Source organism: Mirounga angustirostris, unplaced genomic scaffold, assembly GCF_029215605.1.
Source record: "Mirounga angustirostris isolate CCGP_5_RB_7025 unplaced genomic scaffold, mMirAng1.0.hap1 SCAF_4, whole genome shotgun sequence".
In the NCBI taxonomy this organism is placed as follows: Eukaryota; Metazoa; Chordata; class Mammalia; order Carnivora; family Phocidae; genus Mirounga; species Mirounga angustirostris.
Genome location: NW_026991712.1, coordinates 19527381 through 19551295, shown reverse-complemented (window position 1 = coordinate 19551295; position 23915 = coordinate 19527381). Strand labels below are relative to the sequence as shown.

The 23915-nt window shown below is 37.7% G+C and overlaps 1 protein-coding gene across 5 annotated transcripts in view; it reads left to right on the top strand.

Annotated features, from left to right (window-relative positions):
* COL14A1 (collagen type XIV alpha 1 chain) overlaps positions 1–23915 on the top strand; it is a 214226-nt gene that overhangs the window by 131517 nt on the left and 58794 nt on the right. For all 5 annotated transcript variants that reach the window (XM_054512474.2, XM_045895977.3, XM_045895976.3 and 2 more), the window contains 3 exons: positions 2206–2364; positions 17660–17737; positions 19632–19718. In XM_054512474.2, coding sequence (XP_054368449.1) covers positions 2206–2364; positions 17660–17737; positions 19632–19718 — 324 coding nt within the window. The remainder of the gene's footprint in view (positions 1–2205; positions 2365–17659; positions 17738–19631; positions 19719–23915) is intronic.

Sequence of the window (23915 nt, the reverse complement as noted above, 5' to 3'; positions counted from 1 at the left end):
AAGTTATTAAAAAAAAAAAGCCTTCTTCTACTCTTTTCAGTACTGTTTATAAAGCCAAACAGCCAGACTAACCAAAAAGAAAAGGCTTACCATGTAGTAAACTACTCCATTAATAGATATACTAATTGAAAATCTTGATGCAAATTCAATATGTAGAGATCAAATTTGATGTGCTCATAGAATTGTATTTAATTGAATACATTACCTTAGTTTCTTGTTTTTCGGTTGGCTTTAATTTCTACACTTTGAATATGAAGTGTGACCCCAAGGTCTTTCAAAAAGTTGATAATTATATAAACAGATCCTTAAATGCAATTAAATAAGCAAAATATTTTTGAAAAGTTTTCAATGTCTCCTGTTGTAAAGCAAAAGTTGTTTGAAAAAAAAAACTTGAGTATCTCCCCACAAGTAAATGGTTCTTGAAGCATGAATATTATATACAAGGTTGTCTAGCACCCAGCATGAAAATTTCTGTAATTTGTAATAATGAAAAGTATTCCAAGTTTCAAAAACGTATGAGTCAAATTAGATCCTTCTAAATGATCATGAGAGAGATGTTAATAGGAAGGAAGTAATGTGGGGGATTTACTCCAGCAGTGTTTCTCCAGTTGAGTAATGGTTTAACTCCTCTTCGAAGGAAAAAGAATTCTCAAGAGCCTCTACTGTTGACTTAAATTATTTTTATCATGATTTAACATAAAACATTAAATGAAAATTGATATACATCCTTATGCTTTCAGTTCCTATGCAACTATGAAACAAAAATAAAGATCGAATAAAACCAATAATGTTAATGGGACACCTGGGTGGCTCAGTTGGTTAAGTGTCTGACTCTTGGTTTCAGCTCGGGTCATGATCTCAGGGTTCTGAAATCCAGCCCCCTGTCAGGCTCCCTGCTCAGCGGGGAGTCTGCTACTCCACTCTCTCTCTCTTTGCCCCTCCCCCTGCTCATGCACTCTTTCTCTCTCTCTCTAAAATAAATAAATCTTAAAAAAAACAATAAAGTTGGGCGCCTGGGTGGCTCAGTTGGTTAAGCGACTGCCTTCGGCTCAGGTCATGATCCTGGAGTCCCTGGATCGAGTCCCACATCGGGCTCCCTGCTCAGCGGGGAGTCTGCTTCTCCCTCTCCCTCTGCCGCTCCCCCTGCTTGTGCTCTCTCTCTCGCTCTCTGTCAAATAAATAAAATCTTAAAAAAAAAAAACAATAAAGTTAAAAGTAATATTATTTTAATATGAAAGATGATGTTTCACTGATATTGACCTCTGCTCACAATGCAAATACATTACTAGCTGCTATAACTCCTGTAACTATTGCCTAGTACCCTTTTTCTTTGAACTAACATACCTTCCCTTATGTAGCTATTTGTACCTTTTTTTGGCTTTCACTTAATGTGAAATCATTATTTGCCTATTAAGTCCACTCTTTGAGCTCCCGAAAAAAGTAGCCTTCCACAAAAAAGAAATACCCACGAGGCAAACACCATCATAAATTGAAACGCATTTATAAGCACTGAAATTTCATGGCAGAACTTGCTTACAATGTGGTTCATTTAAAATCTGCTTACCTTTGACTCTCACCTCCAGAATAACACACATTTTTACAAATCCTCACAAAGAATGTGTAGACTCTTGAATATATTACCATAGACATGCAGATTCTAGAAATTTCACTTTGAGAAAACTGTACCACACATTAAGGCAAAGAGCTTTATTTCTTTTGGTCCTGGAGTCACCAGAAAGCATTCCTCTTCCCTTTCAGATTCTAGATCTCCTGTCTTCATCTTAACTTAAATAAATATTATCAAAATGTGGTTTGCCGACAACTGGTAGTACCGTACAAAGCTTTTGCTGGTAAATCACTTAGCATTTTTTGTTTTAATATTTTTGTGTTCATTTTAATGTGCATTCAGAAAAGGCCACACTAATCCTGTCACTTCAGGTTGTTGATGCTTTAGATGAATGCTAGATCGTGATTCCTTTCAAAGTTATTAAAAAGTAAATTCAAAGTAAATAAAAATAGAAGTGCTACCTGAATGTGGGACAATCATGGTGGTGGTAAATGTAGAACCTCTCACTTCTAGCAAAATGCATAGTGATAGAATTCCTTCTCTTGCCTGCTTTTTAGTGACGAGTCATGCAATTACGTAAGTTTGATTGATATTTCTTCCTACTTTCTACCTCCTAAAACATCTTTACTTTTACCCAGATACACATTGTTGTCAGCAAGACTTTGGTCCAAGTGGTTATTGACTGCAAGCATGTGGCTGAGAAGGCAATAAATGCCTCAGCTAATATCACATCGGATGGTGTTGAAGTCCTGGGAAGAATGGTCAGATCAAGGGGACCAAATGGAAACTCTGCACCAGTAAGTGGATAAACAAGTGGAGCTGTGTTGTTATTATAGAAAAAAAAGGGTTTTCCAGGGGAAAAATTTGGTAAGAGAATGAATGGATAGATGGGTGGATGATTGGATGATGGCTGGATGGATGGATGGATGGCTGGCTGGCTGGATGGCTGGCTGGATGGATGGATGGATGGCTGGCTGGCTGGCTGGCTGGCTGGCTGGCTGGATAAATGGAAGAATAACAGCGTCTTTAAATGAAATAAAACATTCAAAGTTCTTGGCAGTATACTTCTGCTATATTATAATAAGAATACTCTGAGAATTAGACTAGTTTATTTTCTAAAGGCATTTAAAAATGCAAATAGTAAAATACTTATCAAATGACTTACGGAATAAAAAGTTTGCTAATGAGAATCAAAACTATAAATCAGAACTCTAAGCAAATATAAATTCATGCAAAATATGTGACTATTATACATAGTACACACAGGAAATTTATTTAAGTTTCTCAGTTGGGTTAGATTTGGGCATTATTAAACTAGATTTTTGTTATTGCTAATGTGAAGTTTACCCTTTAATCATAGATTATTTAAGTAACAAATCATTCTAAGATAATATATTTTTCATCATATAACAGAATTTAAGACAAGGAGACTTCCAATTGGCAAAGAAATCACATTCTTTTCTCTCACTACCCACAAAAAAAGAATAGTGTACACAAGCTTTTGTTTTAACACCATGTGTTCACAGCTAATTAGCTATATTCTCTAATTTGAGTCATTTCATAATTAGAACCAATTAGCCTGGAGGGCATTTTATTTTTGTAAATAATTCCAACTATTTTAATGAACATTTCTATGTAACAGAATCATCAGGTTAATTATGAGTCACTATTACTGTCTTGTGCTTTCTAGATCTGTAACACTAGCCAGCTGTATGGAACTGGAGAATGCCCTGATGGTTCTGAGTCTTTTTAAGTTGAAGATCACTTTGTACAAATGAAATCTTCTAGTATGTCAAATAAATAAATAAGATTGAAACAGACCCATGCTAATTGAATGGGAGAGAGGACATGGAGTATCAGGTTACCCCATCCTCCAAAGGTCCCTAAGGGAACTTCAAGGAGCACGGTTCTAAGTCCACTTCTAGTATGACCCATTCACTTTATATACCTGCAAACGGTCCCAGAGTGGTAAAGTGATTTACTTTGGGACATTTCACTATTTAGTGGCATTTCTCTTTGTGGTACAATACAAGGGAAATCCTTGTGTACATAGGGGAGCATTAATGCTTTCAGACTTTGATAGATGTGTGCTAGGTTAACACTTAGCTTTGATGTATCTTTATTTTTTTTAATTTAATTTTATTATGTTATGTTATTCACCATGCAGTGCATCATTAGTTTTTGATGTAGTGATCCACGATTCATTGTTTTCGTATAACACCCAGGGCTCCATGTAGTACGTGCCCTCCTTAATACCCATCACTGGGCTAACCCATCCCCCCCAAAAAACCCTCACTTTGTTTCCTGGAGTTCATAGTCTCTCATGGTTTGTCTCTCCCTCTGATTTCCACCGCTTCATTTTTCCCTTCCTTCTCCTAGTGTCCTCCATGCTCTTCCTTATGTTCCACAAATAAGGGAAACCATATGATAATTGACTTTCTCTGCTTGCCTTATTTCACTTAGCATAATCTCCACCAGTCCCATCCATGTTGATGTACATGTTGGGTATTCATCCTTTCTGATGGCTGAGTAATATTCCATTGTATATATGGACCACATCTTCTTTACCCATTCATCTGTTGAAGGGCATCTCGGCTCTTTCCACAGTTTGGCTATTGTGGACATTGCTGCTATGAACGTTTGGGTGCATATGGCCCTTCTTTTCACTACATCTGTGTCTTTGGGGTAAATACCCAGGAGTGCAATTGCTGGGTCATAGGGTAGCTCTATTTTTAATTTTCTGAGGCACCTCCACACTGTTTTCCAAAGTGGCTATACCAACTTGCATTCCCACCAACAGTGTAAGAGGGTTCCCCTTTCTCCACAACCTCACCAGCATTTGTTGTTTCTTGCCCTGTCCATTTTTGCCATTCTAACTGGTGTAAGGTGGTATCTCATTGTGGTTTTGATTTGAATTTCCCTAATGGCTAATGATGATGAACATTTTTTCATGTGTCTGTTAGCCATTTGTATGTCTTCTTTGGAGAAGTGTCTGTTCATGTCTTCTGCCCACTTTTTGACTTGATTATTTGTTTTTTGGGTGTTGAGTTTGAGAAGTTCTTTATAGATTTTTGATACCAGCCCTTTATCTGTAGTGTCATTTGCAAATATCTTCTCCCATTCTATGGGTTGCCTCTTTGTTTTGTTGACTGATTCCTTTGCTGTGCAGAAGTTTTTATCTTTTTTTTTTTAAGATTTTATTTATTCATTTGACAGAGACAGCGAGAGAGGGAACACAAGCAGGGGGAGTGGGAGAGGGAGAAACAGGCTTCCCGCTGAACGGGGAGCCTGATGCGGGGCTCGATCCCAGGACCCTGGGATCATGACCTGAGCCGAAGGCAGACGCTTTAATGACTGAGCCACCAAGGTGCCCCCAGAAGTTTTTATCTTGGGGCACCTGGGTGGCTCAGTTGGTTGGGCAACTGCCTTCGGCTCAGGTCATGATCCTGGAGTCCCGGGATCGAGTCCCACATCGGGCTCCCTGCTCAGCGGGGAGCCTGCTTCTCCCTCTGACCCTCCCCCCTCTCATGTACTCTCTCTCATTCTCGCTCTCTCAAATAAATAAATAAATGTTTAAAAAAAAAAAAAGAAGTTTTTATCTTGATGAAGTCCCAAAAGTTCATTTTGCTTTTGTTTCACTAGCCTTTGGAGATGTATCTTGAAAGAAGTTGCTGTGGCCGATGTCAAAGAGGTTACTGCCTATGTTCTCCTCTAAGATTTTGATGGATTCCTGTCTCACATTGAGGTCTTTCATCCATTTTGAGTTTATCTTTGTGTGTGGTGTTAGAGAATGGTGGAGTTTCATTCTTCTGTATATAGCTGTCCAATTTTCCCAGCACCATTTATTGAAGAGACTTGTCTTTTTTCCATTGCATATTTTTTCCTGCTTTGTCAAAGATTATTTGACCATAAAGTTGAGGGTCCATATTTGGGCTCTCTATTCTGTTCCATTGGTCTATATATCTGTTTTTGTGCCAGGACCATGCTGTCTTGGTGATCACTGCTTTGTAATATAGCTTGAAATTGGCAACATGATGCCCCCAGCTTTGTTTTTCTTTTTCAAAATTTCCTTGGCAATTTCGGGTCTTTTCTGATTCCATACAAATTTTAGGATTGTTTGTTCCAGCACTTTGAAAAATGTCATTGGAATTTTGATCGGGATGGCACTGAAGGTATAGATTGCTCTGGGTAGCATGGACATTTTAACAATGTTTATTCTTCTGATCCATGAGCATGGAATGTTTTCCCATCTTTTTGTGTCTTCTTCAATTTCTTTCATGAGTGTTCTGTAGTTCCTAGAGTATAGATCCTTTACCTCTTTGGGTAGGTTTATTCCGAGGTATCTTATAGTTTTTGGTGCTATTATAAATGGAATCGTTTCTCTAATTTCTCTTTCTTTAGTTGCATTGTTAGTGTATAAGAAAGCAACTGATTTCTGTGCATTGATTTTGTATCCTGCCACATTACTGAATTGCTGTATGAGTTCTAGTAATTTGGGGGTGGAGTATTGGATTTTCCGCATAAAGTATCATGTCATCTGCAAAGAGAGAGAGTTTGACTTCTTCTTTGCCAATTTGAATACATTTTATTTCTTTTTGTTGTCTGATTGCTGTTGCTAGGACTTCTAGTACTATGTTGAACAATAGTGGCGAGAGTGGGCATCCTTGTCGTGTTCCTGATCTTAAGGGAAAGGCTCTCAGCTTTTCCCCGTTGAGGATGATATTCGCTGTGGGTTTTTCATAGATGGATTTTATGAGCTTGAGGAATGTTCCCTCTATCCCTATACTCTGGAGAGTTTTAATCAGGAAAGGATGTTGTATTTTGTCAAATGCTTTTTCTGCATCAATTGAGAGGACCATATGGTTCTTCTCCCTCCTCTTATTAACGTGTTCTATCACATTGATTGATTTGCGAATGTTGAACCACCCTTGCATCCCAGGGATAAATCCCACTTGGTCATGGTGGATGATCCTTTTAATGTACTGTTGGATCCCATTAGCTAGGATTTTGTTGAGAATTTTGGAATCCATATTCATCAGGGATATTGGTCTGAAATTCTCCTTTTTGATGGGATCTTTGCCTGGTTTGGGGATTAAGGTAATGCTGGCCTCATAGAATGAGTCTGGAAGCTTTCCTTCTGTTTCTATCTTTTGAAACAGCTTCAGTAGAATAGGTATTATTTCTTCGTTGAATGTTTGATAGAATTCCCCAGGGAATCCATCAGGCCCTGGACTCTTGTTTTTTGGGAGGATTTTGATCACTTCTTCAGTCTCGTTACTGGTTATTGGCCTATTTGGGTTGGCAATTTCTTCCTGTTTCAGTCTTGGGAGTTTATAGGTTTCCAGGAAGGCATCCATTTCATCCAGGTTGCTCAGCTTATTGGCATATAGTTGTTGATAATAATTTCTAATAATTGTTTCTATTTCCTTGGTGTTAGTCGTGATCTCTCCCCTTTCATTCATAATTTTATTTTTTTATTTATTTTTTATTATGTTATGTTAATCACCATACATTACAACATTAGTTTTTGATGTAGTGTTCCATGATTCATTGTTTGCGTATAACACCCAGTGCTCCGTGCAGAACGTGCCCTCTTTAATACCCGTCACCAGGCTAACCCATCCCCCCACCCCTCTCCCCTCTAGAACCCTCAGTTTGTTTTTCAGAGTCCATAGTCTCTCATGGTTTGTCTCCTCCTCCGCTTTCCCCCCCTTCATTCTTCCCCTCCTGCTATCTTCTTCTTCCTTTTTTTTTTTTTGACATATAATGTATTATTTTTTTCAGAGGTACAGGTCTGTTTCATAATTTTATTAATTTGAGTCCTTTCTCTTTTCTTTTGGATAAGTCTGGCCAGTGGTTTATCGATCTTTTTTTTTTTGGTTTATCGATCTTTTTAATTCTTTCAAAGAAGCAGCTTCTCGTTTCATTGATCTGATCTACTGTGTTTCTGGTTTCTAATTCATTGATCTCTGCTCTAATCTTAATTATTTCTCTTCTAATGGGTGGCTTAGGCATTGTTTGTTGCTTCTTCTCTAGTTCTTTAAGGTATAAAGTTAGTTGGTGAATTCAGGATTTTTCTATTTTTTTGAGTGAGGTTTGGATGGCTATGTATTTCCCCCTTAGGACTGCCTTTGCAGTATCCCATAGGTTTTGGAATGATGTGTTTTCATTCTTCCATGAATTGTTTAAGTTCTTTGATTTCCTGGTTGACCCAAACATTCTTGAGCAGAGTGGACTTTAGCTTCCAAGTGTTTGAATTTCTGCCAAATTTTTTCTTGTGATTGAGTTCCAGTTTTAAAGCATTATGGTCTGAGAATATGCAGGGAATAATCTCAATCTTTTGGTATCAGCTGAGACCTGAGTTGTGACTCAGTATGTGGTCTCTTCTGGAGAAAGCTCCATGTGCGCTTGATAAGAGTAAGTATTCTGTTGTTTTAGGGTAGAATGTTCTGTATATATCTGTGAGGTCCATCTGGTCCAGTGTGTCATTCAAAGCTCTTGTTTCTTTGTTAATTTTCTGCTTAGATGATCTGTCTATTGCTGAGAGCGGAGTATTGAACTCTCCTACAATTAACGTATTGTTGTCAATATGACTTTTTATTTTGGTTAACAGTTGGCTTATGTAGATGACTGCTCCCATGTTGGAGACGTAGGTATTTACAATTGTTAGATCTTCTTGTTGCATAGACCCTTTAAGAATGATATAGTGCCCTTCTGTGTCTCTAACTACAGTCTTTAGTTTAAAATCTAATTTGTCTGATATAAGAATTGCTACCCCAGCTTTCTTTTGAGGTCTGTTGGCATGGAAGATGGATCTCCATCCCTTCACTTTCAGTCTGGATGTATCTTTAGGTTCAAAATGAGTCTCTTGTAGACAGCATATGGATAGGTCCTGTCTTTTTATCCAATCTGCAACCCTGTGCCGTTTTATGGGAGCATTTAGGCCATTCACACTGAGAGTGATTATTGAAAGATATGAATTTATTGTCATCATGTTGCCTGTGAAGACCTTGTTTTTATAGATTGTCCCTGTAAATTTCTGTTCTATATCACTCTTGGAGTCTTTCTCCTTTTATAGAAACCCCCCCTTAATATTTCTTGCAGGACCGGCTTAGTGGTCACATATTCTTTCAGTTTCTGCCTGTCTTGGAAGCTCTGCATCTCTCCATCCATTTTAAATGACAGCCTTGCTGGGTAAAGTATTCTTGGCTGCATGTTCTTCTCGTTTAGTACCCTGAATGTGCTTGCCAGGCCTTTCTGGCTTGCCAGGTCTCTGTGGATAGCTCTGACGTTATTCTGATGTTCCTCCCTCTGTACGTAAGGAATCTCTTCCCCCTAGCAGCCCTTAAGATGGTTTCCTTGGTTCTAAGATTTGTGAGTTTTACTATTATATGCCGGGGTGTTGGCCCATTTTCCTTCATCTTGGGAGGGGTCCTCTCTGCCTCTAGAACACGAATATTTGTTTCATTCCCCAGATTAAGGAAGTTCTCAGCTACAATTTGCTCAAATATATTTTCCAGTCCTCTCTCTCTCTCCACTCCTCAGGGATCCCAATAATTCTGACATTGGAACATTTCATGGTGTCACTTACTTCTCTGATTCTATTTTCATGGATTTTGAGTTGTTTCTCCTGGCCTCCTCTTTTCTCTTCTTATCTATTAATTGGTCTTCTAGATCACTAATTTGTTATTCTGCCTCTCTTACCCTAGCTGTTAGATTATCTGATTAGATTGGATCTCATTGATAGCATTTTTAAGTTCTGCCAATTCAGCTTTCATTTCTGCCCTTAGAGACTCTGTATTGCCATTAATTGATTTCTCCATTCTAGGTATTGTCTTCACAATTGCTACCCTGAATTCCATCTCCAACATCTTGGTATAGCTGAATCCATTTGTAAATCTGTGGCATAAATCACAGTCTTTGAGTCTTTCCTATTTTGGGGGTTCCTCCTCCTACTCATTCTGTGGAGGGATGGCTGAGAGAAGGTATAGAGTCCAAATTATTGACCACAACCCAAGCAAGATACACCTGTTTTATAGGGACCTTAGGGTTACTGGCCTCTTCTTTTCCCAGCCTGTGTTCTGTGGGAGGGGCCTGCCGCGCTGTTATTCAGGCAACCCTGTTTGGGCAAAGTTGCCCTGCCCCCTGTGGCGGGGGATGGGCTCAGTGGAAACCAGCTTTTGGGGGCTTTTGTTCCCTGGTGGCTTTCCCTGGCAGCTTTCTGAGTCTCTTCCGCAAGTCAGAGCAGAAGAGACTGTTTCCAACCCTCTGCCTCAGAGCAGAGAGATTGCAGTCTGTTCTTCAGTGAGCTGTCCAGGTCATACTATCTCTCTTTCTGTCTGTGCTGCTATAAACTGCAGCGTCCTGTGTTGTGCGCCCCTCAGCAGCGCTCCCAGTCCTCACCTCCAGGTCAGGGCACATCTCTGCCCTTTGTGCTTCCAAAACCGCCAGCCACCCCCAGAGTGCACGCACGGCCCCACCGCTCTGGGTTTTCATCAGGGGGACTGCCCTAAAGTCCTTTCCCCCCAGCTACCAGTCTGCAACTCTGTGCCCCATCCCCAGTGCAGGAGGCTATTGCTCATTGGTGGTGTAGGATCCCAAGGGCGTGGCTCCCTCCCCCTGCCATTTATCCTCCAATATCTGCCCGTGGAATCATGGCTTCCCACTTTGTACCTTGAAACCAACCGCCTGCGATATTCTGTTTGTAGAGATCCAGATCTATATTCTTACATCACAGGCTGATTTCATGGATGTTCAGAGTGGTCTGGTAGATATCCAGCTCAATTCTGGGAACCGGTTGGAATAGGGTCCCCTATTCCTCTGCCATCTTTTTCTTGATGTATCTTTAAAAGTACTTTTGTTTTAACTTACCTTTGGAGAACCCATGGGATAGATGTTTGGAAAGAGAGAATATAAAAGCTATGGAAGGCTTTCTTGTTTTCAGTTATGGTAAGGGACTTTTAAGAATGTTTACATTATGACCCTTTCATGAGGATGGTGCCAAAAGTGAAGAAGGAAGCCCCTTCTCCTCCCAAAGCCAAAGCTTAGAAGGCCAAGAAACTGGTGCTGAAAGTTGTCCCCCCCCCCCACACACAGAAACATCCACAAAAGATTCACATGTCCCCTACCTGCTGAGGGCCCAAGGTCCTGCATTTCTGCAGGCAGCCCAAATATCCTTGAAAGAGCACCCCTAGAAGAAACAAGCTTGACTACTATGCCATCCTCAAGTTCCCTCTGACCACCAAGTCAGCATGAGGAAAATAGAAGACAACATACTTGTCTTCATTGTAGATGTCAAGGCCAGCAAGTACTAGATCAAACGGGCTGTGAAGGAGCTCTATGACATTGTCATGGCCAAGGTCAGTACCTTGATCAAGCCCAGTGGAGAGAAGAAAGCATATGTTTGGCTCCTGACTATGATGCTTTAAATGTTGCTGACAAAATTGGGATCACTAAACTGAGTCCAGCTGTTGGATCTAAATATAAATATTTTCACTATAAAAAAAAGAATGTTTACATTATATCGAGGAGTTGTCGACTCTTAATGTTTTGTATTTCATGCTGATTAAGAAACACACCAACTTCTGCTTCACATAAAAGACTTTTATGATAGCACACTCCAGAATTTATAAGGCTCCATAATTAGCAAACTAGGGATTATCTTGTAGGGATAAATGGATGTATATAGATGGATGCTTCAATGGATGAATGAATAGGCTCCAATTTAAGAAAGAGAAACAATTCTAGGTGTTTGAAATTCTGGGCCCAAATCACTTAGTATTAATATTATTATTATTTTTTTAGAAATAACGCATATAAAATCCCTGATACTTAGTAGCATTCGATGAAGAGCAGCTATTCCTAAAGGATGTCAATATTACCTTCTCCATTTCACCTTTTCTAAACCTCTAATGCTTAACACTTGATTATTTGTAGCCATCTATTATTTTCTTGCTCTTCTGAATATTTTCATTTTGCCTCTAGCCAGAGTATAAATCTTAAAATAGAAACCAGGTCATGGTCTTCGTTTACATCTACCTCCTTCTACCCCACAGTATCTAATAAATTCAGATGAACAGGTCAAGTTCTCAAGAAACACTTGATAGAAATTAAATAGAATGTCATCTATTTGAATTTTGTCATGTTTTTTCTTAAAACGTTGTTTTGTATGTATTGTATTCCATAGGTGGTATTGATAATAGACAAGTTATAAATATATATATATCCTACCTTCACCTAATTATAATTTGTATTTTAAAATTACAGTTTTATAATTACAATTATATTAATTATATTTCAGAGTATAACCTATGTAATAATGGTAGTCCAAATATATGACCAATTAAATATCGTGGAATTTATTTCTGAAAGCAAAAGTGCCTGTAGGCTTTAAGTCTACCGGTAATAAATCTTTACTTTGGGGCATGAAAGAAAAGCAATTAAACAGAGCACTCTCTGTGGTAACTTCCAGCCTGTAGTAGACAAAGGGGAATTTATAGAAGTCAATAATTAAAGAGTTCTTTGTAAGGCTACTAAGAACAAAGTTGTGGCTTTTGTTAGAATCTAAAAGTCTACAAAGGATTGCTAAATAGATTTTCAGTCTGCCCACTTATTGAAGAATTTGATTACGTTGAAGTGGATAATATTAGATTAGATCTCAAGAATGTGATTGGAAACTTACTTGCTCTTTTGGGTTATTAACTGTTTGAGTCCAAAGCAAGAGAGAAGCTTCAAGTCTTCAGTTTTCAATTTCGAAGTCACAAACTGGTAACATAATCTTGATTTACATCTGTACCCCAATACCGAGCAAAAGGGGACATGTAATGTGCAAGTTTTGGATTATTCCAGGAGTAATTATCATATAAGAGTGATTAGTAGTTTATAGGTCAGCATTCCCTGGCAAATTCAGCAGTGGTTCAAAAAATGCCAGATGATGGGAAAACTCTAAATATTAAGTCCTTAAAGAAAATAGATTCTTTTTAAACCAAAGTTGAGTGGAGGAGAGATTAATGGATTTAGGGATGCAGTAACTACTATATCAAAGTTGCTCACATTTGTAATAAAAACAGCTTGTGCGACTGCCTTCGGCTCAGGTCATGATCCCAGGGTCCTGGGATTGAGTCCCACATCGGGCTCCCGGCTCAGCGGGGAGCCTGCTTCTCCCTCTGACCCTCTCCTCTCTCATGCTGTTTCTCTCTCACTCGCTCTCTAATAAATAAATAAATAAATAAAATCTTTAAAAAAAAAACAAAAAACAGCTTGTGTTCAGTAATGCGAGATGTTATAGATAGCGAAGAGTCCCTAGTGGGACTAAGCCAATAAATTGGCTTAATTTAGCCATCAAAACACACATGGGAAGAAACTTAACGACTGTGTTTCTCCTTTCTGTTCTTCTCTCTCCTAAGAATTTTCTTCTACCTTTTCTGATACGTGATGAAATTATAATGCTGCCAGAGATGATCTTAGAAATATTTTGAGCTTCTGGCGTGTGATCATGTTCTTAGTGTCTTTCTTTCCCATTTCAAATCTAACATTTTTATGATTATCCAATTGACTTTTGTTTGGGCCTCTGCTATGTAAATAAAAACAAATACAAGTTATGTTACAGAGTTTTTTTATAACATGACTTACTGAGTTAAAGCTTTTATGTAGGAATCAACAGTAGACTAGTCAATGATGCTATAGAAACAAGTGTTTTTAAACTATAAGAAAATAATCATGTTTTCCTATGATTATATACTTTAATCCTTAAAATGATAATAGTAGCTAATATTTATTGCATGCCTGCGATGGACCAGGCAGTGTGTGCTTTTCTGAGATTATCTTGTATAATCTTCCAATAACCACAGGAAGAGACACTTAATATTATCCGCACTTTATAGATTCAGAAACTGAGACTTGAAGAAGTTAGAGAGGGATCCCCTTTCAAAAAGTGAGGAAAATAAGATATGAGACTGTATCTGACTTGCACAGAGATACCTGCCTACCATGCTAAGCTCTCTTCCAGTGGGTCAGGCTGATCATTAAGGAACTTAAAGCAGAGGAGGGAGTTTGGTCTGTGTGTATGCCCTGTCTGTTCCCTGACATGTTCAGAGACACCATTATTTCAGTTCTGACCTTGAAAGTAAATGCAATCAAAATGTTCCCCCACAAAGTATGCCTACACCTAAACATTTTAATGACTACCAATAGGTACAATGGCTGTTAATTTTCATCTCTTCATTGAATTAGTGCCCTTATGGTTTCCCTTAAATTCAATAAATTGAAAGCAAGTAAAAACACCATGTTAAATAGCTGGGAAGGAGTAGATGCTTAATAAATCTTAGCTTTGAGATGGGGTCAATAAAAGTTATGGGCCCAGCACGCGGGGTCAATAAAAGTTAAACATCAAATTAAAGCAGAAGGTGGCCAACGTCCTCCATGCTCTTTCTCCAGTATTCCTGTGCAATGTAAATCTCTCTAAATATTTGTATAATTTTAGGTATAGCTTGACTTCAAATTACAAGCTTAGTTATGCTATGCTGGAGAAAAATCAGAGGATAAAATGTGGTAATGAGTGGAAAGTTGAGCCAGGCTACATTTTTATTCTCATTCACAGATCACAGTGACTCAACGGATGAGAAATATTTTAATCTTATTTTCATGCTAACATTTGACCCCAAATGACTTGCCTTTTGTGTTACACTCAGAGCAAAAGGTCCAATAATTGTAATTGGCTAAGCATTCCCTTGGAAGGTATTATAAAAGGTGAAAGTAGGAGCTCATGCATCCCTTTCCTCTTGCTCTCTTTTTCGCACATATATTTTTTATAATGTTCAGTTAGAAAGGAAAGAAGTTACGAAAAGTAAAAGGAGTCTGACTCTTGCTCATTTTCAACTGCATTGTCTTGCATTTTCAGACACTCAAATATAAAATCTTTTGACATGTCTGTACTGTTTCCTACATAATTTCTCTACAAATATGTATGTCATTGCTTTTGGAATAAAAGCCAGAGGGTTTTTTTAATCAAGCCCCGGAAATGTGCCTTGGAAAGAAGTCCCTAAATAATGGCTGAGGAATCTAAGCTATTACGAATGCAAAACAATTATGAATAAATTTGTTGTATCCACACACACAAACACAAAAGGCTGCTGACTTCATCAAACTTGAAAAAGAAAAGGCAACCCACAAGCATTCCTCAAATGATAGTATTGGCTTCATTCAGCACTTAGTAGGCATTCAACCCCTTGAATAAATAAGATGAACTCAGAAGGATCCCAGTAACTCAATGGGACATAAGTTTAGCCAAAGGTGTGTGTGTAGACATCATAGTGTTTTAGGCGATTAGGTGGTAAATGTTTATTTGAAAAACTTCAAGAAAGCCTGGTCCTTACTGGGGCTAATGAAAGTCCTTTCCTTTACATGCATCTTTCCATTCAATAAAATGCTTTTACACTGAGGGCTCTATTCAGAAATGGGGAATTTCTTAATGGATGAATGACTTAGATTGAACTGGATCTATCTAATACTGTCATAATGGGCCCCATTTAATAAATGCCCCCAGACAAATGGCATTGTAAAGTTAGTTAGGCTGGGGTATCTGCATTTTAAACATTAGACCAAAGATCCTTTCACTGCAAAATGAACTACAAGAAAATGAAACATGCTATTCAAATCCCAACCAGATCTCCAATTTCAACACGTGCTTACATTTCTTAGGTTCTTTGTTCCCAGGTCGCAATCTGCAGAATGGGGTTGGCATTACTTATTATATATACCTCATAGTGGTGATCTAAAGATTGTATGATACAAGCAAAGTCCTTAAGATAGTGCCTGGCACATTGTAGTTTTTCAACAAATGCCCACTGCTATTGTTGCCATTATTTGCTTAGATTTTTCTCAACCAAAGTATTAAACAGATACAATTATTGTGGAAACAAACTACTGTTATATTTCTGCCCTCAGTATGCATTACTTTTATTTAGATTCTACTCTTTTGGCCTTTGTATTCTATTCTTCTGCACGTTAAAGAATTCAATAATGAAAGGGCTGTACATGCTCCATTAAAATAATATTTAGGGGCACCTGTGTGGCTCAGTTGGTTAAGCATGACCTGATGTGGCTCAGGTTATGATCTCAGGGTCGTGAGATTGAGCCCCGCATTGGCTTCTGTGCTCAGACTCATTGGAGTCTGCTTGTCCTTCTCCCTCTGCTCCTCCCCCTGCTCATTCTCACTCAAATAAATAAATAAATAAATAAATAAATAAATAAAATCTTTAAATAATAATACTTATTATTTATAATAACTATATTCTAGGCACTGTTATACATATTTCCCTACATTAACTCATTTTACTGTTATACCTACTATTATTACACTAATGAATAGCTATTATTAAAGAGCCACTATTATTATATTAATTTTACAAATGAAAACTTGGACTTGAACACATTACATAATTTGTTCAAAATGACTTAGTTTGTGAGAGGAGGATTCGAGGCTTACACCCAGGCAGTCTAGCTCCATAGCTTCCTCACCCCTATGGTCCTTGAAATACTTCTGTTGCTATCGTTCATAAAAATCAGCATCCACATTCCTTAAAAATGTTTTAATTTGAAAAACTTATTTTTTCTTGGTCCCAAAACCTTAAAACCTGAATTTTTAAATTTTATTTTGTTGTATGTTTGCCCTCCATGGACTCCGATATCCTACCTATTGGGAACTTTTTTCTTTAATCTGGAGAAAAAAAAGAGAGGCGAGCCATGCACATATTTCTTCAAACAACTCAATAGTTGTATATAGAAAAAAGCCAACAGAAAAAACACGATGCCTTAATTCATGGATCTGCTTTCAAAATTTAAGCTTTACTTTACTAATCTTGCAAACCTCACTTGGGAAAGCATATTTGCAGCAAAGCACAGTTCTTACATATTACAAGAGAAAGCTTGATTTTCTTCTCTTTACTGTCAGATAGAGCAGGCTCTTCTGTAATGCTGCATGCATTGTGAGTAACTATTTTGTAGTACTTTCTACTTAGGTATTCTCATTTTCATCTACGGGACCCCTGACAGGGATGAGTAGTATTTGGGGGAGAAAATAAGGCACCAAGAAAGGTTCTAGCACTTGCTGAAAACACCACTTGCTAAAGGAAGTTTGTAGATTTAAAATGAAAAGATTCCATCCTTCTCCTAGCTCTGTAATCGGTGACACTTGTAATACTCAAAAATAGTATCAGAAGAAACATAATATTAGGATTGGTTGGGTCATGAAGCTAATGTCAGCCCTTAATAATATTATAATGATGTTCATGTATATTTCAAAATGTACACTGGGTTTTGCCAACATACATGAGTAGAACAAGACTAATATTTATGGCATGATCAATGGCTTAAATAAAAATACATCAGCACAGATTCTCACAATACTATTTGTGAATTTGTCACAACACTTACAATGTTGTAAACAGCATTCATGTGCCTACCTTTCGCTCCCAGTAAGATCTCTGAGGGCAGGATTTTGGTTTTGTTCATTTTCATATTCTAAAGTTTGATGTAGTATCTGGCTTGCGTTACACACTAAAGAAAAATTTGTTGAATGTATGCATAAGCAATTGAAGTCAGAATTAATTTGACAAGGTTTCATGAATCCCTACTACCTCCCACATACGATGGGGACACAAAGATGAAGTGGTTCTCTGTCCCTTGAAGAGCTCACAGTCTAAGGAGGAGTTAATATAAATAATCACACTGTATGGTGGGAGACGTGCCAGGAAAGAGCTACATGGGGTGTTGTGGGGTGGCAGAGGCCTGGTCATGACCATGAGGGCAGAACGGGGCGAGTTTCAACAGGGGTGCTAAGATCCTTCAGGCAGAGATGAGAAGTTGTGATAAATATGGGAATTTAGAGGCTGGATGGAGTAACTATAGACAAAATCTTAAATCACTGTGTGTCTGAGGAACAAAATCAATTTGATATTGTTAGAATGACTTTATTTACTGTAAAGTTATGTTACAAATGTATCAGTTCTATTACGTGATACAGGATATGAAATCATAATTATAGACGGAGTGTACCTATTTTTTATTGAATGACAATTTTGTTTTAAATTGCAGTTCCAGTTACAGATGTTTGATATTATCTGTTCCACATCATGGGCCAATAGAGACAAATGCTGTGAACTTCCAGGCCTGGTAAGAATTCTTCTTTTATTAGTAGGTCTGTTCTTTATTGAAATGTTCTAAAGTTGTATTTGATTTTCTCTGAAAATTAAATGCTATTTCATAAAACTCATAACAAGGCAATTCATTGTGATGATAATGAAAATCAGAAGAGGTTAAGAAGGAGACGTGTCTGACATCAGCAGGACATACTGACATGCGTGGCGGGAGTTGCACACCTCCAGGGGGTGCCATCTACACAGAGTCCAGAGGTTCTCAAACTTCCTGGTTCAGGAAACCTTTGGTGTTGCAGTAATTTTTTTCATGGTACCACTAAGCCAAAAAAATGCCAAACAATTCCATATATGAATCCATTAGGTCCAAAAATCTTAAGTGTTTATGCTCTAAGAACTCAGTAGCCATATGAAAAAATAATACACATGAATTGAAAGAAGAAAATGGGATTGTTATTTTATTCCTGAATAACCAGAATAACTTAGGAATGGGATGGATGAGCCTGTCAGGAGTACCCAATTTTTCATACGTTGGAATCTGATTGGACGTTGCCACCTCACTTCTTTTTCCACATTGATTTTTTCCATGGTAGTTGTTTTCCATCACAGCAACTGCCAGAACCCCAGATTTGCAAGTATATGACATCATCAGAAAAGTATTTCAATATCTAATGTTAAGATCATGATCTACCTTGAGCTAGTGGTTCGTAAGAGGTCCAATGGGTGCCGAATATTGCTAATTCTCTTGAGGTTTTAAAATGTTCATGGTGCCCCTGTAAGTTTGCTAAGGTGCCCCAAGGCATCTTGGGACACAGTTCTGAAATTGTAGTCATAATCTGTATAACCTGTGTGATGTTACAGAAAATCAATCTTTTTATCATTATTACTACCAAGTATAACCCAAGCAGGGGGGTTTCCTATAATGAGCTGAAAGCTTTGACTGTTGTCCAACATTTAGAGAAAAGTATATATAGTAACATGGGCCCTCTACTCAACATTTCCTGGGTTTCCGTTGTGAACGTTTCAGAGACAGATTATTTTCCACTTGATCATTTAGTTATCATCCGTGCTCTGTTCAGTTCCAGCTTTACTTTTCCCCTGATTCTTAAAAAGTGAAGCTTATTTTCTCCCTGTCCAACGGGACTGGTGAACCCTATGAAGGTCTGCAGTTTCTTATCCCGGTGCAGACTTCTTTTTGGCTGGTACTTCAAATGGGATAGCCACAAATTGCGTGATAGCTGTTAGCAGGTGCTCTGTCTTCATACCCCAGTTACTCATCCAGAGATGTTAGACTGATGTTCATAATCTATCTTGTAATGTCATGTGGCAATAAAATTGTGCAAGAGAAGAAAAATGAGCTCCTATCCCAAAGCTTTAGATGGATGCTGTTGGTGTTTCCTTATGTTCAACGACAGAACGTGAGTCATAAGGAAAGTTGTTACAAGGACTTGATGATGCATTTAAGCACTGTTTTCATTTTGTTTTATGTGTTTTAGTGTAGATGCAGTTGTTCTGATCGACTATTCCAACATGTTTTTTTTAATCCTTTGAAATAGAAATAAGAAAGTGTTCAAGACCTTTAGTTCATAGAGTACTCCTACTCAAACTGAATGAAATAGTAACCAGAATCTTTTATACCCACTTCTGCCTTCCTTTCTTCACCTACATCCCCAAGCTCATTTTATCAACATCCTTTGGTAATGATGATTATCAATGACTCACTAGACACTCATTCATTTTTCTTTAAGGAAAATATTTTGTGGGCAGGAGAGAATATTCTTTGCCTTTCCACACCAATGTTCACTTGAAAGTTTTTTTTTTAAGTGTCTTAAAGTGTTTTCTTTGAGTCCATAAAGCTATTTGTATAGGTTGTCTTGTTAACAGTTATGCTATTTTTTTTTTTCTCCCTTCAGAGGGATGAGGAGACTTGCCCAGAGCTACCACATTCCTGCTCCTGTTCTGAAGTCAATACCGGGACTCTGGGACCAGCAGGCCCACCAGTAAGTCTTGCCTCATTCAGACTTAAATGTTGTTTAATAATATTCATAGCTATCACTTGCGTGTCTAATATGTGCTTGCCACTGTGCTAAACACGTACTTAATCCTATGAGCAAACCAAAGCACAGAGATGTTAAGAAACTTGCCTAAAGAGGGGCGCCTGGGTGGCTCAGTCAGTTAAGCGTTGGCTTTTGGCTCAGGTCATGATCCCAGGGTCCTGGGATCGAGCCCCACATTGGGCCCCTTGCTCAGCGGGGAATCTGCTTCTCCCTTTCCCTCTACCCGCCACCCCCAACTTGTGCTCTCTGGCTCTCAGGTCATGATCTCACGGTGTCGGGAGATTGAGCCTTACATCAGGAGTCTGCTTGAGATTCTCTCTCTCCCTCTGCCCCTCCCCTCCATGCTCTCTCTCTCTCTCTCTCAAAAATAAACAAATAAAAATCTTAAAAAAAATAAAATCTAAGCTTTTAGCCACAAGGCTGTATAGACTTCTTTAAAAAAAAAAAAAAGATTTTATTTATTTATTTGAGAGAGAGAGAGCGCAAATGGGGGAAGAGGCAGAAGGAGAGGGAATTTCAAGCAGACTCCACACCCAGCATGGAGCCCAACTTGGGGCTTGATCGCAAGACCCTGAGATCATGAGCTGAGCTGAAACCAAGAGTCAACCGACTGAGCCACCCTGCGCCCCTGTGGTTGTTATTTTAAATAAGACTCCCTTTGTGTTGGTAAGATGGAGCAATTTTTCATTTGTCTCTGAGTCATTTAAATTCCTTTCTATATAAATACCTGTTTATAAACTTTTCTGGGATTTTGTTGTGCAGATTTTTTGCTTATTAGTTTCTAAGTGGTTTTATGTATTCTGGAAACTAATCCTTTATTAATGATATGGTTTGCAAATATCATTTCCTGGTCTGTGGCTTCTTTGTTGTTTATGGGACTTTTTATTGTCTAGAAATTTTAAGTCCAATGTAGTTAAATTTAATATTTCTGTGAGCTATCATTTTTTATGTTTGTCTTTATTCCTTCTTTTTAGCCACAGTTCACTTAGAAGTGTCTTTTTAAATTTCCGATCATATGTGCAATTTTATTTTTTTGTTGTATTAATTTTATTGCACTTTTTTATGGAAGATAGTCTCCATAGTACCAATTTTTAGACATTTGTTGATTCTTTGACATTTGCTTTGTGGCCTTTTGTCAAGTTTTTTTGCTGTTCCATGTATGCTTTAGAAGAATGTGTTTTCTAATTGTGGAGTTAAGAGTTCTAAATATAAATATCCAGTAAATCAAACTGTAAATTATGTTGTTAGAATCTTCTTTATCTGCATTAATTCTTTATCTTTCCATTGCTGAGATAGATGTTTAAAATCTTCTACTTCAATTTCAATCTGTCAAATTCTGTTTGTAATTCTGCTTTGTATATCCTGAGACTGTGTTACAGTGTACAAAAAATTGAGAACAATCATCTTGCTAGTGACTTGCAATATCATCATTTCTCTTTTGGGTTATTTTCCGGGTATATGTATATATTTTTTATTTGAATTCAATTAGCGAACATATAGTACATCATTAGTTTCAGATGTAGAGTTCAATAATTCATCAGTTGCATATAACACCCAGTGCTCATCACATCGCCTGCCCTCCTTAATGCCCATTTTCTTCATCCTTCTAGTTTCAGTCTTTCTGTTGTCTTTAAGTTTGAGATGAGTTCTGTTTAAATAGTATATGGCTAGGTTTTGTTTTCAATCTGGTTTTGTAATTTTTTTAGAGTTTAGTCCATTCATTCTGTTGTTTGTGATAATTAACCTCTTTGGGCAAATATTCCTATAAATATCACCTTACTTTTTGCTTTCTATTTGTCCCACATGATGTATATATGTGACTTTCATGGTTGGTTGAGGTTTTATCTACTTATTTACACTTTTTGGCTTTTTGTTGTTATTCTTTTCTTCTCCCCTCCCCTAATTTGGAAATCATACTCTCCGTAGCTATTCTTTTAGTAGTCAATGAAGAGATTTTAACAAACATATTTAGCTTGACAAAGTCTAAAAAGAATCAAGATTTTCACCCTATTTCAACAGATAGATTTTCTTGGAATTTATTTCTCTTGGATCATCCTTTTTATAAATTATGCACTGTTGCTATCCAGTATTTTTTTAACATCACAAACTAGACATTTTTTTAGTACTTGTTATCAATTACTATGTGTTAAAACTTGCCTCTATACTTGCTATTTCTTTGCTCACAATATCTTCTGGTATCATTTTTATTTCTTCTGGAATATACCCTTTGGATGTTCCTTCTATTTACTTACTTACTTACTTACTTACTTATTTATTTATTTATGAGAGACAGAGAGTGTGCAAGCAAGCAGGGAGAGGGTCAGAGAGAGGGGGAGAGAGATAATCTCAAGCAGACTCCCTGCTGAGCACGGAGCCCTCCACGGGGCTCAATCTCAGGACCCCAAGATCATGACCTGAGCCAAAACCAAGAGTCGGACACTTAACCAACTATGACTCCCAGGTGCCCCAAGATGTTCCTTTAATGAGAGACTATTGATAGTAAATTTTCAATTTTTGTTCATCGCAAAATGCTTTTATTTCCCATATTATCAAAAGATAGTTTTGATGGTTGTTACAGAGATTGTTGATTGTACTTCCTGCATTCATTGCCACTGCTTCTTTTCATAGTAGAATTCCCCGAGTTTTAGCTAAGTATGTGGCCATTCACCTAGGCACTTGACTTCTTAGCATCTGTACAAGTGGGTATCACCTTATGACCAAGTTCTGGCCAGTGAGAGAAAAGGGATATGCAGTCAACCTAGATGTTGTTCTTAAATGAAAACAAAATAACTTCCTTATCCATCCTCACCCCTCTCAACATACTACTCTGGGAACATGTGGTAGTGGTTCACTTTGGTAAGCAATGTCCTAGAACACAGCAGAGCAATAAAATGGAAGCAACTGAGCTTCCACGTTGCCTTACGTGGTAAAGCTACTCTAGAACACTGAACCGATTATCAGCTCAGATTTTAATATAAGAGAATAATAAGCCTCCTGTCTTGCTTTAAAATTTTTAATATTGGCCTTAATTAAAGCAGTGAGACAACTTTCCAAACTAATAAACGGGAAGATCTTGTTTGCAAGATCCCTTTGTCTTTAGTGATCTGAGGTTTCACTATGGTATGCTCTAGTGTGGGGTTTTGATGTAGATAATCTGCCATTTTGGAAAACTTATGACTTCATGAGTTTCGATGGCATTGTTTCTCATTAAATTTGGAGTTTTCTTAGTCACTAACTCTTCAAATATTGCCTCTCTCCTATCATCTCTATTATGTTTTTCTGAAATTCAACTGATGTATTTTTTTACTCTCACATCTCTTAATTTTTTTTATTTATTTCTGCTTCTATCTCCAGGCTTCTTCTGTGTAATTTCTTCAAATTTAGTTTCTAGTGTATTCTATATTTAGCTATGTTTAATATGCTGTTTAACCTATCCATTGCATTTCTGATTTTGATGACTATATTTAACACAGCTAGAAGTTATATTTGGTTCCTTTTCAAAACTTCTGGGCATTTCTATACTCTTTCTTCTTTTGTAATACTTCAAAACTATTTTTTCTTTCAATATTTTAAGTATAGTTTATTTTTTTATCTGATCATTTCAATATCTGCATTGTATGTGTTTCTGAGTCTGCCATTTTTTTTTTCTGCTGATGTTACTCATGCTATCTTGTTTCCATATGTTCTGTGTGATTTTGGGGGGCTGTATATTTGAGCTGTATTACTTGAAATTTTATCTCAGGGGATACTGTGAGCCGGTTTGGGGCTGTATTCCTCCAGAGAATATCTGTGCCTGCTTCTGCTAAGCTCCTGGGTAGACAACCAACTGAAATCCACCTTAGATGTTTGACTCTGGAGTTTTGTTTGCTCCTGACAGACAGGATGAATTCTGATCTCTAGAATGTCTGAGAATCAGCTTCTGGGTAATATTTCTTAGCAAAGACATTTCCAACTCCTCCCATAGCTACATTGGAACATTGGAAGCAACATCTTGGTCATCCACCTGCTATTTTTTACTGTTTGTTTGTTTTCTCCCCTACCTGACTCACAGTGAAGCTTTTCAAGTTCCTCAGCTTTAAACATTTCATTTTCAGCCCTGCCCCCACCTATCATAGGCTCAAGTTCACATTTCCTTGCTTT